The sequence below is a fragment of the Odocoileus virginianus genome, chromosome 4, assembly GCF_023699985.2.
Source record: "Odocoileus virginianus isolate 20LAN1187 ecotype Illinois chromosome 4, Ovbor_1.2, whole genome shotgun sequence".
In the NCBI taxonomy this organism is placed as follows: Eukaryota; Metazoa; Chordata; class Mammalia; order Artiodactyla; family Cervidae; genus Odocoileus; species Odocoileus virginianus.
This window is the reverse complement of record NC_069677.1, coordinates 11,411,346-11,426,372: the sequence shown is the minus strand read 5'-3', so window position 1 is coordinate 11,426,372 and position 15,027 is coordinate 11,411,346. Positions and strand designations below refer to the sequence as shown.

General features: G+C 39.8%; 1 protein-coding gene across 21 annotated transcripts in view; it reads right to left on the bottom strand.

The window, feature by feature from the left end:
* The window catches only part of KALRN (kalirin RhoGEF kinase), a 668,360-nt gene that overhangs the window by 258,644 nt on the left and 394,689 nt on the right, over nucleotides 1–15,027 (bottom strand). For 14 of the 21 annotated variants that reach the window (XM_070466100.1, XM_070466108.1, XM_070466101.1 and 11 more), the window contains exons 16-19: nucleotides 13,668–13,787; nucleotides 8,652–8,870; nucleotides 5,482–5,631; nucleotides 2,717–2,831 (exon numbers count right to left, since the gene is read on the bottom strand). In XM_070466100.1, the coding sequence (XP_070322201.1) occupies nucleotides 2,717–2,831; nucleotides 5,482–5,631; nucleotides 8,652–8,870; nucleotides 13,668–13,787 (604 nt within the window). The remainder of the gene's footprint in view (nucleotides 1–2,716; nucleotides 2,832–5,481; nucleotides 5,632–8,651; nucleotides 8,871–13,667; nucleotides 13,788–15,027) is intronic. The other 7 variants (XM_070466104.1, XM_070466107.1, XM_070466122.1 and 4 more) reach the window with 1 other exon arrangement.

Below are 15,027 nucleotides of genomic sequence, written 5' to 3'. Positions count from 1 at the left end.
GCATGGACCATTATCATCTCCACTTTACAGATGAAGAAACTGAGGTTTAGAGAGGGTAGGTAACTGGCCCAAGGTCATTCTTATGGAAAAGGGTAGAACTTTATGACTTCAGAGGCTTTGTTCTTAGCTACCTTGGGCACCCACTTTATTGGGACTGTAAAGCACAAGTTATGTTGCAGGGAAAAGCCAATTCTGACTGCATGGTTGGAACTGTTTCTTTGACTTGCTTTTCATTGGTTTTCTTATTATAATCCATAATATCCATATTATTATCCATAATAATATCCATATAATATCCATATAATCCATAATGGATTATAATAATAGTCCATAATCCATAATCACCCCTAATGGTCTGCCTCAGAGAGTCCTGCCCCTCTGCCTGACTGTTAAACTAAAGTACCTTTGCTCAGAATCCTGTCCACTTGTGGATGGCAGAAAGGAAGAAATCAACACATTCCCTGGCTGAGGCTTGCCATTATAGGAGATATTTGCAAGATTAATGGCCCTTATACTTTGTTTCTTCACCTCCCCTCATCTCTGATCTATAAAAGAACCCAATAAGACTGTTATTTTGAGACATTAGTCTGCCATCTTCTAGGTCTACTGGCTCATGGGGCAAGCAGAGCAAGCTTGGACTTGGTACAGTGTGCTTTACACAGAGGGCACAGCCCAAATTGTAGTGTTTGTTTACTTTTTGTGAACTTTTAATGCACTATGGAAGTTTAACTCTCAAAGGATAGAATCTGTCTCTTCTCCCTTAGGCTGAGAACTTATATGGGTCCCTATTATTGATCTCTCCCTATATCTATGCTCTTACTATGTAGCTTTTTAGTTCCTCCCTCAAAGAGACCAAGTGTACTTCCTCACCCCTGACCTCACACTTGGTCATGTGACTTGTTTTGGCAAGTGGGTCATTGATAGGACACACGCAGGGGCTTGGAGTGTGCTTGTGCAATCAACCTTGCCCCTTTGATCTCTGCTATTACCTCCCTAAGAAGTTCTCCTTGGTGACCACTACCCCTTCAACAAGGTCCCAGAATTAATCCACATGGAGCAGTCAAGAACCCATCCTGTGGTGAAGGGGCCAAGCCAGCCAGACTTGCAGTCTCAAGCAGAAGGGCGTTGTTGAGCCCAGCCAGGGCAACTGGTCCCCAGGCAATGCAGTCAATGAACAATAAATGCTTACAGTTGTGGGCCACTGAATTTCAGGGGTTGTTATATAGAAATAATTGCTCCTATAAGAAAAACTAGTGGCACTGGCTTTGGGCCCATGCAGCAGGTGGAAAGGAAATGGATACAGAAGAGGTTATAGGTCTCTGCTAAGGTGGAAGCTACAACTGGGCAAACACAGTGAGAACCTGTGTTACCTTTAGTCTTTTTGTCTCCAAGTCAGAGCTTTGTTCACTAAGGTCCCTCCGTGGTGGCTGAGAGAATTAGCCCAGCTTAGGTGAATGTCCTAATGAGCTTCAGGTTTTATTTTTGCCCTCTTGTAAGCTTTCCTGAGGGGATACCCTGCCCTGGCCCCGACCAAGATGTGACACATCCTGCTCTCCCTGGGAGGCTGCCACTCTTGGCACACTGGGGCAGAGGTGGGGCGCGCTTGCTCTCAGCAGGTGCCTGGCCTCACTCAAGTCACATTTAGACATCAGAACACAGATGTCTGTAAAAAATCTGAAAAAATCTGCAGGAAGGGAAAGGTGACATAATGCCAGCCACCTACAGGCCCCTCAGCTGCAAACAGGATAGCACATCTGGAAAAGGAATCCTTCTTCCCTCTTCTCTGTAGGGAACTTTGATTCCTAAGTTTTAATTCTTCCTGGTGTCCTCTGATCTTGCCACCTCCTGAGCTCCTTAAGCAGGAGAGAGGCCCTTCCTAAGAGAGGTCCAAGCTTCCCACTGTCCCCTTAGCAGCTTGCCAAGCCTGTATCACTTCCTTCCCTAGCCCTGGTCTCCGGAGTTGTATTGCTCTGCTGTGTCAAGATGACATTTGTTAAATTCTTCACCCACTCAAAGGCTAATTTCTGTAAGGTCAAGAGTAAGTGATCCAACAATAATGAAAGTGAAGTTGCTCAGTCGTGTCTGACTCTTTGGGACCCCATGGAATGTAGCCTACCAGAAGAATTGATGGTTTTGAACTATGGTGTTGGAGAAGACTCTTGAGAGTCTCTTGGACTGCAAGGAGATCCAACCAGTTCATCCGAAAGGAGATCAGTTCTGAGTGTTCATTGGAAGGACTGATGTTGAAGCTGAAACTCCAATACTTTGGCCACCTGATGTGAAGAGCTGACTCATTGGAAAAGACCCTGATGCTGGGAAAGATTGAAGGCAGGAGGAGAAGGTGACGACAGAGGATGAGATGGTTAGATGGCATGCCTGACTCAATGGACATGAGTTTGGGTAAATTCCAGGAGTTGGTGATGGACAGGGAGGCCTGGCGTGCTGCAATCCATGGGGTCGCACAGAGTCAGACACGACTGAACTGAACCAAACTGAAACTTTAAGATAAAACAAAATATATTTGGGGAAATTTTATAGTCATTTTCCCATTCCAAATTTTGATGCATGATGAATTGCCACTATCCATACCATCCCACATCACACTTTTTCTTATCTAAGGAGAAGAACCAGGAAATCTTAAGTCACATGAAGACCAGGTACCAAGCTCTGGTCCATGTGGCTGGAGTGGGTTCAGGCTGGCAGGGCTCACACTGACCTTTCACTTGCTGTTCGGGTCCTCGGGTGTGGCTGGCAGCACTGGGCATGCTGACGTTGTTCCTATGGATGTACTTGAGAAAGACCTCAGCATTCCGCCGTGCCAGGGTGCAGGCCTGAGAGAGACAAAGTGTGAAGTCGCACACGTAAGTCCCAGTCCAGAGGTACATATGATCTAAGACACCAGAGGAGGGATGCTGGCAATGAGGCTTCTGGGGCTCTGGCTGAGCAGAGTCCTGGAGGCCAACTGGAGCAACATGGATGTTCCAGTTCTAATGGAAGAGGTTTACTTATTCTTTTAAGTGAAAAACTTAACAAAGAAAAGCTCCCTATTCCTCTCCCCTTTCCATCACAAGTGAAAAAAAGAAATCAGCTACTCCTTGACTACTACATGTATTGATTCAGCATGACCACCATCACTTTCAGGCTGATTTCCCTCTGCCACATATAAGAGTCCCTCATATATGACCTTGGTGTAAGCCACTTTAACATTAGCTTAATTTAGACTCAAGAAAGCAAATTCAGTAATCAAACCTATTAACCACACGTTCCAAATATAAATGGAAATTACCCACATTTTAGAAACATGTTTGTCGGTTGGGTGCATGAGACAAGTGCTCGGGCCTGGTGCACTAGGAAGACCCAGAGGGATCGGGTGGAGAGGGAGGTGGGAGGGGGGACCGGGATGGGGAATACATGTAAATCCATGGCTAATTCATTTCAATGTATGACAAAAACTACTGCAATGATGTAAAGTAATTAGCCTCCAACTAATAAAAATAAATGGGAAAAAAAAATTAAAAAAAAAAAAAAAGAAACATGTTTGTCTATAAAACCCACCTCCACCTCAGTAAGATTAATAAACATCCTATTGCTGGGCAAAATATATCATGTAAAAGAGTAAGAGCCATTGTACCACCCCCTTAAGGCTCATAAGAGCAGTGAAGCAGAGAGAACAGGTTTGTCCCATGTTGCTGTACCAGATGGAGGCTAGGGCCCAGCAAGAGCAGGAGTCATGAGCAAGTCAGGACTAGAATCTAGGTCTACTGATAGAGTGCTTCTAGTTTCTCTCAAGACTAGAGATTTTCTGAAATTTCTTTACAAAGCAATATTTTTCCTGTTGGTAGAAGTAATAAAAGTTAGTCCATTAATTTTCAGTCCACTGCTTTCAGAACTAAATTATCTCTAAACAAAATTGTTAACTTCTAAACTTTTTTATACTTAGCATCTGATTCTACAAATCATATGGTAAAAACTAAGCTTCTTTATATTTCGCATCTGATTCTACAAATTACGTGTTAAAAAATTATTTTAAATGTTGCTTTCACAATAACAGTTTCTGGGAGCTCTGGTAAGATTGATCATGGTCCTACCACCCTGAGGCCCATGAATTTAACAGCTGGATAGCAGTCCAAAGCTAAAGAATCCAAAATACATCAACTAATGTATATAAGCAGAGAGCTTAATCTTCTGTTCATTGGGCTTGTAATTCCTACAACAACAGAGTTTCTCAACTATGGTTTTAGGCACATCTGGAAAACATCAGAACTTTTTTTTTTTTCCTTCTTCAAAAAAGTCATTTGATTTTATGAAGAAATACCTTTATACCTCTATTTAAAAACTTTGACATGCTCTACTTAAATTGTTTCATTTTAAACTTTGTTTTATCAGAGGGAAGACTTTTAAAATCATCTCAAGCCCTATATGGAAGAATTTCTATTTAATCTTATTAGTAAGAGCTGATTACTAAAGGTTCTGATCAAATGCAGGTGCAGATACTAGATAGATGGGAGAAGAGCAGCAGGAGGTCATCTTTAAAAAAGAATAAAAATAAAACTTAAAGAGGTGGTCAAGTAGAGAAAACCCCTAATAAAAGAAAAGCAGTTAATGACAGAATTGTAGAAAATGAGTGGCAACATGTTAGAGTATAAAAATTCTCCAATGTGCTTTCAGAAACCTGAAAGGAAGTAGAACATGAAAGCAAGGAATTTGAGAGTAAATGGAGCCTTTGGAAAAGTTTTCACACTGAAGGCTCTGTCAGAGAGAAGATCAAAGGCAGAAGGAAACAGGCTTAGGAGGTCTTCCCACACCAACTAAAAGCTGTTGAGAGCTGGACTGTGTTTCTCCCCTGGGAAGCTAGGTAATTCTCTCTTCATACACAGAATAAACAATGTCACATTTATTGGTAATTGGTAATTGTTAGATTGATAAATAAATGTCTAAACATATTTTTTAAAACTCTTGCCCTAAATTTTGTGTCATCCAATTATAAAGATGTATTTTAATAGTTTTCTATCTAGGCTTATATATTTAAATTAAAATACTTTTACAGATAAAACATAACTAAGTGAAAGTATGTATTTTCCTCAGTAAACATCAATGGGATATCAGGATATTTGTACACAGCACCAGCAGAAATTGAGCATTCTAATTACCTAATTATACAAAAAGTGTTGAGAGAAATAATGTTTGAAGTGTAACTTTTCAACCTTCCAAATATCCTCTTTACAAATGACTCCCTTTAGATAAGAAACTAGAAAATACAGAGGTGTGGGAACCCCACGCGAAGCAGTGAGAGAGAGAGGGAAAGAAAGAGACAGAGGCAGAGGAGAAAAAAAGGAAGAGGAGGAGGAGGAGACAGAGAGACAGATGCAGAAAGGAGGAAGAGGGGAGGAGGAAGAAAAGGAGGGGGAGACAGCGAGAAAGGGAGACAGTAGATGAAAAACAAGGCCAAAGTCCCAGAACTTGATGACAATGTGTTCTGACCTTAAGAAAGGCTTCCTTTTGTTCCAAATGTTTACTGATGAGTGGAATGACGTGGTCGATCTCTGTTGCTGGCCCCAATTTATCTCGTCCACCACACCAGTCCTCATCTCTTCGGTATTCTTGCTCTAAGCTCTCCAGGACACTACAGACCTAATGAATCATGGATGAAAAGACTCAGTAATTGTTTAAGAAGTATTTTATAAGGACCATTAGCTTAGAGACCCCTATTGTAAATGACATTTTTCATTCAAAATCCAATTTGTGGCCTTAGGTGTGCAGTACCCCCTGAGATGTCTAAGAAAAAGTCCGGGAGGCAGTGAGAATCCAGTGTCTGGAGTTTGGAAGACAGATTACAACTGAGGTATGGACTTTGGAATCATCTTCTGACAGCTGATGGTTGAAGGCTACAGGGATTGATGACATCACCTAGGGATAGTGTACACAGAAAGAAAGGAGTAAAGACTAGTAATTTGGGGAGTTTCAAAGTGTTTTTATATATTAACTTGCTATAATCTTATGATAACCTATGAATTAGGTGGAACAGGAAAAGGAGGTTTGGGGAAGATATTTGAGTTTCCCAGCCATCTGTACTTGTCCTACAGGAAGTAGCCTCAAGTAGAGGTAAAGGAGGAAGTTGCCTATGTTGTGTGATTTATGGAGCATAAGTGAATGCTATCTTTCCCCTCCCTGGGAAAAATATTCCAACAAAAACATTTCAAGGTGCTACCATAAAGCAATGACATCTCCAGGCCTGCTATTGCAAAATGTATATTTCTTTCAGAGAAATAACAAATTCGGGTTAACTTAAAAGATAGTTAAGATGGTTTTTCAGTTCTAAACAGTCTGGGAGGCCATGCTCTAATTGACCTTATAGACAAATTCAAAAGACCACAAGCATTTCAAATGGGGCTTGGAAGGATAGTGAGGTTGGGTGCATCAGTAGGAGACACAGCGCAGCCTACTGTCAGGGATTAAGGAAGGATGCAGAAAATAGAAACCATTTCTATACTTTCCTTCAACAATCTATGGTTACTTGCCTGGCTAGGGCGGCAGGGGAAAGTGGCTCTAACGATCCTTGATCTCTTCTATCTGAGAAAGTCATCTCTTTTGGTAAATGACGTGGCATTGGATAGGATACTTTATGAGTTATGAACTGAACTGAAAAATAAGCTGAAAGATGTCCAAAGCAGAACACTCCCATTGCCAACATGCTTCCCATGCCATGAGAAGGCCTATCCCTGAATTCCAGGTAGTTTCTTTAGCACCACTCATCTCTCTTGAGGCAAGGCCTCAAAACAAGCAGGAGGCTCACATCTTCAGAGAAAACAGATTATACACATGCAACAACTTTAAGAAAATGAGTGCTTAACACCTGTACCAAGGTAGTATTAGTTTTAAAACCAATCAGTTTGGGAGCTAGAAGAAATGGAAAGATTACCCAGTATAAGTCATTTAATTTAATAGGTGAAGAATCAAAAATCTAGAGAGATAAAGTGACCTTTGGTAAGGTCAGTTCAGGGTCACATTTCCTGACTCTTAATCTAGTGTTTTGTCCCCTTCAGCATCTTGAGCCATCTCAAATAAAAAACTATATATGATATCACAAAGGGATTAAGCCTCATTTTTTTCATATGGACAGTCAGTTGTCCAGCACCATTTGTTTAAAAAACTTTACTTGTTGAATTGCTTTTTCAAGAATCAATTGACTATATATGTAGGTCTACTTCTGGGACCTCTACTCTGTTCCATTGTGTCTGTTCTCACACCACTACCATTTTGTCTTGATCAACTACAGCTTTAGAGCCTTAAAGTCAGGTAGTATAAAGCCTCCAATGTTGTTCTTTGTCAAGACTGTTTTTGGCTATTCTAGGTTCTTCACATATCTGTGTAAATCTTAGAATTAGCATATCAATTTCTATTTTTAAAAAAAGCTTGCTGAGGTGTGACTGGGCTGTGCTTAATTTATAAATCAACTGGAGAAGTTCTTTATTATGTTAGTCTTCTGCTCTCACTTCTGAGGCCATCTAAGACACCATCTCTCTGAAATGCTTGAAAGGAGGACTGAGAGAAGGTGTAAAGATGAATGCTGGCTGCAGGGCCCACTGACAGGTTACACCCGCTCTGAGACAGACTTTCCCATGGTCCCTTTAAACGTTTCTCTGATCTATTTCTACCAGGGAGTTATCCTGTCTTAAACATCTATTTCATGAAAAGAGTCCCATAACAGCACCCAAATCATTTAAAAAGCCTCTTAACCCTTGTACATATTACTGTACAGATATATTAATAATGAGTTTGCAACTTTATGGCCCTGAAGTAGGTATCTCCTGCCTTTTCTTCCACAGCTGCACCATCCTACTAGTTAGGCTCACAGTTCTCTAATGACAGAGAGCTGTGTTTCCTGTACTAGACTGGGAATCCCATGAATGAAAGAACTGTGTGTTTTTCAAGCAGTGCACAGTTCCCTATTGTGGTAGATTAAACTGTGTTCAATAACTCATCACTCCCTTTTCACAATCCTCACAGGAGGCATACTTCACTCATGTTGGCTTGACCACGTGACTTGTTTTGGCCCAAAGGGTGTTACAGCACGTGACACAGGCAAACTTGAAATGCACTTGCACACTAGATTTTGGGCTCTTGCACCCCTGCCTTTCACCATAAATGTGACTCAAATATCTGCTAGTCAAGAAGGAAGAGAAATACAGGAACAGATCTAGACCCAACCTGTAGCTTGGAGCCTAGTTTTACTATGCTCAGCCAAGATCAGCTGAATACTAGATACCTAAGCAAAAATAGATGTTTATTGTTTTACACCACTGGGTTTGGGGGTGATTTGTTATACAGCATTATTGTGGCCAGAGCTAACTGGTATATCATCGAAACCTAGCATTCAGCATATGCCCATCCAATTTCTACTTCAACACCTACATCTAGTTGAGTTTGAGAAATTTATAAGAAACAAATCACATGGTCCACTCCTTTAATGGAAATAATTATACAGAAGCAAAACATGGTATTTCCACAAATCATTCTTGTACTCTCCTGTGCATTTCATAGGCTAGTGCTGAGAGGATTGGCTTCTTGCTAAGGTAGATCCTACATATTTGCCACATGTGGCAGAAAACTGCCCTCCATTGGTCTCAGGCCCACACAGCCCTCTCCCTCACCTGCTCAGAAGTTTTATAAAAGGCCACTGAGGCATTGACCAGTTTCAGTCGGTCTTCCATCTTGAGCATGAGTTGCTGCCAGTGGAGGGCCACCTTCTCAGCACATTCCCGGATGGCATCTGCATCATAGTGGCCAGCCTGGAGCAGCGCCTCAGCTTTCTGCTGAACCTGCAGGGCGCTCTGGTGTGTCTTCTGCAAGGAAGTGGCATGAAAGAGGGACTGGGCACAAGGGGAGGAGAGAGAGGTCCGTGGGAACAACCCAGGCGTGGTATGGGAAGGGGTGGAGTGAGGCGTGAGTGGAAAGATGCAGAAAAGTTAAAGAGCTTTAAATGACTGATTCAAACATGTTGTCATCACTGTTTTAAAAGCATACTTTAAAAATGAATATCAAACGTTTTCATTAACTAACTGCTTAGGTCCCTAACTCCTGTCCCTACCCCATTCTCATTTATTTGCATCACTCTTCGTTTTAAAGACATTTTAGTTTCTGTGCTAGAGAAACACAGTTGTGTATAAATCTGCTTCCTGATTGACTCAAACATTAATTAAATCTCCTTTTCAAATCTAATCATAAAATTATTCATCATCAGTTTTCAGAGGAGGCTATTGCTGTAGTCCCACTCTACAGATCAAATAAACATAGCACATAAAAAAATCCCCATGTAATACAAGTCTCAACCAACAGTGCAATCATTTTAAACATGAATGATCATTTTCAAAATGGTTCTAGTAGAAGGAAGACATTTGACAGGTTAGTAAAGCAGGAGAGTAGAATCTTACACCATCTCTTAGTTACCAAGGGAACAGAATAGTACAGAAGATAATTCAGTTTAACATATAATCCTGCATTACTACATTATTTACATTTGCCTTTAGGATCATCTATACTGCAGAAGGTTTGTTTTCTTATTCAGGGTAAGTGTGGTTTGCATCCTCTGAGTTCACTTTAACTGAAGGAGGTGGGGAGAATAAGTTGGAGAACTGGGTGGCAGGGAGACAGCCAAATAAATACAATTTATTAAAATAAAAGACTGATGTGGATGAGCCATATGACTTCAACCAGCTAATATTAACCCAACTTCAGCTACTGGGATCATTTCAACCCAATGACATAGTATGAGTTTGGCCTTTGCACTTTCAGGAAAGGATAGCTTAGCTGACAGTGGAAAAGAGCAGCTAGAAGTCCAGCACCTTACTCCTGAATGATTTCTGCTCTTCTTGGGCTGCAGTGCAGGGACAGTTCCCCAGAGCAAATCCATTCAAGTACTGCCTGTGTGTGAATACAACCTCCCTTCTTTTCACCTCTACCTCCCCCTTTACCTTCGTCCCAAATTGCAGTCTACACAGCCTATCAACTACCTTCTGGCTGCCCTTTCCCCTCTGCTGAATCTGTCCTCAGCGTTAGCTATGTTAGCAAGACCTCCTATAGCAACCTAGACTCCTTTATTCCCTTACTTTGCCACTGATTCAGCCTTCAGTCCTGATGAGCACATTCTTATCATGTAGCAATCTTCCTAATTGCTACTTGAAGTTAGAAAAAATAAACAAGTGGAAATAATCCATTACAAATCTTTGGTTTCTTTCTCTGTTTTACTTATTGGTACCATTTTCTTTTCCTGTCTCCTAAATGTAGAAGTACCCTCAGGTCCATTCTTGGTTTTGGTTCACTTCCAGAGTTCTCATCTATTCCCTTGGACACTCAGCTCAGCTCTGACCTCCTTCAAAAAAAAAAAAAACCTTTCTGGATAGCCTGAGACTTACTAAAAACTACCCTCTTCTGAATGCCTATATCACCCATCTAACACTTGGCTGATTTTCCCTACTTAATGAAACTCAACGCAAGGACTGTTTTAAAAAATCTCTTTAAAAGCCATTTAGTCATGTGTATATTCTGTGCTAGGCACTGTACTTATGAATTTTTCTAGTTCTTATGACACTACTACAGGTGGATATTCTTATTCCCACTTTACAGATTAAGAAACTAAGGCTCAGGTTGATCAAGGTACTTGCCCAAAAATGTACATACAAGGAAGTGATGAAATCAGATTCAGGTTTGACCTATTCCCAAATTTCTGTCCACCATATCACACCACATCACTTCATATCTAGCAATTAGAATGGTATCTACAGTTTCTCATTCAGAGGAGGGGCTCACCAAGTGGAATTAGTGACTCTGATAATTATCTTGTCTCTCCTCAATATATAAAACCAGCATATAATTGTCATCATAAACCTTTGTTGTACCCTTTTCTCAGAGTAGAGGAGTAACTTTAATTTTCTTACAATTTATGCTATGTAACAAATCCTCTTCCTTATTCTGAAACTCATTAATATCTAATAGTCCTGGGAGCCTCTTCTTCCCTTTAATTTCCTAAATGATAAACTCTTAGGCATATGACATAATCTCTGCTTCACTAAACTTGAGTCATTATTTTGCATTTATTTCTACTATTATCTAATCTTATTGAGTGCTATGTCTTTGAGACATAGATTATCAAGGATGTTCATATTTAGTAGGAGGACATGGAAGAAAACCAAACCAAATCAATTGAATTTATTATCCAGTTTTAACTACTGTCTTAGTGCTTATGCTCAGAATGCATAAGAGGAATTCAAATAAAAATGGATTTTTAAAAAGGTTATAACATCAAGGGTGCCTCTGTGAAGTTCCCAGTTCTTGAAGACACATCAGCCACAACATTTGGATACTAACAAATACGAATCTGTAAAGCTGTATTTCTGGAGAGCTGTCTACTGCTTTGCATTCTGAATGGCTCTGGGGAAGTTTTTCTGTAACCAAGGAAACTTAAGGTAAACATTCTGACCTTCTTTAAGGAGACCAAAACCTTCAGACAGATGAGGCCAATTAAGCTAGGGAGAGCAAACATCTTGGTTTTCCCATGAGAGTTCTAGGCCATGCTGATTTTTCTGGCTTAGTTATTATTAATTCCCACTTTTACTCTCAAAAGAGTCTTAGTTCTAACAATAATTGTCTTACACAGAGCTATTTTATTTTCCCTTCTAGAGGCCAGGGTTCTTTCTTAGGGCCCAAGAAGTCAAATTATGTTCCCTATCACTGTAAGGACCGTATCAAAATGGGTTAAATAAAACCAGGCTATAGTTAAATCTCCTATCAAATTGCTTACATCCTACCTGGCATCTGTTCCCCCAGTGCAGAACCTGGTCTAAATTGACATATTTAGAGAGAAGCATAATGCCACCTGGAGAAGGAGCATATGTTTAAATTCTGGCTCTGTTCTTGTCATTATTCTAGCCAAGATGCAGACCCTGCCTACCTTCCATTCCCAAGATCTACTAGAAATCCTATTTGTTTTGTTACATCCTCTTGAGTCCACAAATTCTACAGGGGTTTATATCTCAACATATATCCTAGGAATATTTGATCAAGTTGCATCCATGAAATTAGAGACACAGATGCTTAGTAAGCCTTTATTCTGTAAGGATGCAACATCATCTAATACAAATTTGTATATACGGCATAAGCAAGTCAGAATTTAGTTATTTCAGTAACATTACTAACGGATTCACCCACTATTTTCTACTAGCTCATTGAGATGCTCAAGTGTGTCACAACACTTGATTTTTCTAGCTCAACATCTAATTAAGGGACTGAAAATTGAATTACCTGACAGGACAGGTAAACTTCCACATTTAAGATAAATAAGGAGGAGGTATGGCTAAGAGCTGTCCTTTCTTTGCCTAGCATCTCTCAAAGGTTCATGTCAAGCCTTGAATGTGACTGTCCAACTTTCATTTTCTTCATTGCTGCCTCTCAATGGGGCTTTGACCACTGTGGGCCTAATTTTTTATTATAATCTCAATCTTGAGTTTTCCTTTACAATGAATAGATCCTAACATTCTAATATTTGGGTGTGCCAGTAAACTGCAATATTTCCTAAGACATTATCAGACATCTTAGAGAAGTATGACATTCATGTTAATGCTACATTTTCACATACAAGAAAGCTTTTCAAAAATTAAATGGCTGAAATCCATCAGTACTAGTTTAAAAATGGCTAGCAATCAGTTGGATCACTGTATTGAAGATAAACTTAATGACACAGACAGTTAAGATTTTATCATTGTTGTGTTTCTTTAGTAGAAGACAATACCTTTGCACTTCTTACACATTCAAAAGTGGGTTAAGTTCTATACTGAACCACAAGTGATGCAGGTCTTCGAGGTTTTCTTTCTTCATCTCTTTTCCCATTGGTACTGAACTTATTTTTAACATAGTTCCCATGTCCCATTTCCTACTCTTTCCCCATACTGTTCTAGAGCAATCAGCTCAAGTCTCTTTGGGAAGGAAATGTTCCAGTACAAAGGATGATTAAAGATATTATTTAAAGCAAGACAAAATTCATATTAGACTATCACAAGTGGAATTTTATTTTAAAATAGCCTTGGTTGGTAAATTTCTGATTTTAGTTTATTCTTTAAATATGACTTCCACCAGCATTATTGAATAACTACTTTCAATGAAACAAACTCTCCAGTGCAGTCCGCTCCTGTATTCACTGCTGTTGTTAAAAGGCAGATTTGACAATGAAATCTAAATGTTACATGTAAATCAAATGTTTAAAAATGGAATTCTAATTTACTAATGACTTCTACAGTTGTTTATCCTCAATTCTGAGTGAGCTTCAACTGGAAGTGACTTCTAACCTTTTAGCTTAATATTTTCACATGATGCATAGATCATAAAGTATTAAAAGACTCAATGGACCAGGGGACTTGAAGGTTAAAGGTACTAATAAAAAAGATCACATTTGGAGTGTGAATACTTGTCTTCTAATACCAGGCTTCCTTGAGGTGATGAAGCCCTGGATTTGCTTCTCCAATTCCTGGGTGATAAGGAAGCTACCTGGCCCATTTCATAAGAAAGAGTAATGGCTTAACCACATAAAGGAAAACCCACATCTTGAGGAATCATCCTGCCTAAGTTGCAGAGCAGAGAAGGGAAGGGAGGACAGTGCAGTCAGATTTGGGTGTTACCTCGATGGCTAGTTGGAACTGCTCGTGCTCCCGCTGTAGCTGCTCTGCTTCAGACAAAGAGCTGGCATTGACCAGGCTGGCATTGAGCATTGACTCCCCATTGCGGATCCATCCCAGGACCTAGGGAGTTGGGACAACAGCACAGGTGAATGGCCTTCAGTCAGACAGCTCACTATCTCCTACCCACAATGAAGAGAAGATAGGAAGGATCTGGATGAGTAAAATCTTTCCAAATTTATCTGGAATAAGATATTTATCCCTGTGCCATAAGGTATTTATTGTTAAGTACCAATCTCATTCCAAGCTTCACATTTTCTTTCCTACCCTTATCACTCTTCAATCCCAGTCTCCTCAGCTACTTAAACATTACTTTATCTGATTGCACTGTAGGTATGTTTTTGAAGTTCCTTCTGGAACACAGTATGGTAAAAATAAATAAATTCCATATGTATGGAATATCAGTATGGTATCCTTTCCTTTTTTAAGGCCAACAACTGCTTGAAATCTTCTATATCTCACCATACCTATTAGAAACAATCTCTTCATCATCTAGTGAAACCAGACCATTCTACAGAACCCACGAAAGTCTGCCTTATTTGGTTATTTTGACCTATGTTTCATCTCCCCTCATTAGAATGTAAACTTCTGGAAGACTTGATTAACACATGAGTCATATTATAATCTCACTCAGTGCCTAGCATAGTGCTTTTCATATGACATGTATGCAGTAACATTTTTGAAAGAGTGAAAATATCCAAGTTACTGTGGAAAATATCCAAGTCACACCTGAAAAGTGGGTCCAGCCTCCTATGGTTTGCAAAACAGCCAAGAGTAGACAAGTTTTAGCTTTGATTGGTTAAACAACCCAAAGGGAGGAAAAAGAAAACAAGCAAAATAGTATGAATCACCCATACACTCGATCATCAGAAAATGGAAGAGTATGTTATAATTGATTAAAAGTATTTAGAGGTTATGGCTAGGCTGAGTAAGATTTCTAGGTGACTTTAATTTAGAACTGGGGGAAAGAAAATTCAGCTAGAGAATATTAGAATAGAAGGAGAAACAGCTGATACTGTCTAGACAGTCCTAGCTGAAATGGAAATGTGGCAATTACCCAGCTAATAGAGTCTGGTGGAAATAATCAAACTGGAAGTATTAGGCCTTGAAAGTCTACCTTGTGTCTGGTCATCAGAAAATTGCCAAATATTTGCTTTATTCAAGAGTCTGAGAGTTTGCTTGGAGAGGAAATAAAAGTTCTTCTGAAATTTCAAGATCAGTAAATACCATCCATCTGTTCCCTCAAGGCAAAGCAGAAGACATCACAATCTGTTTCAGAGTTTTTGAGATTTTTTTTTTTTCT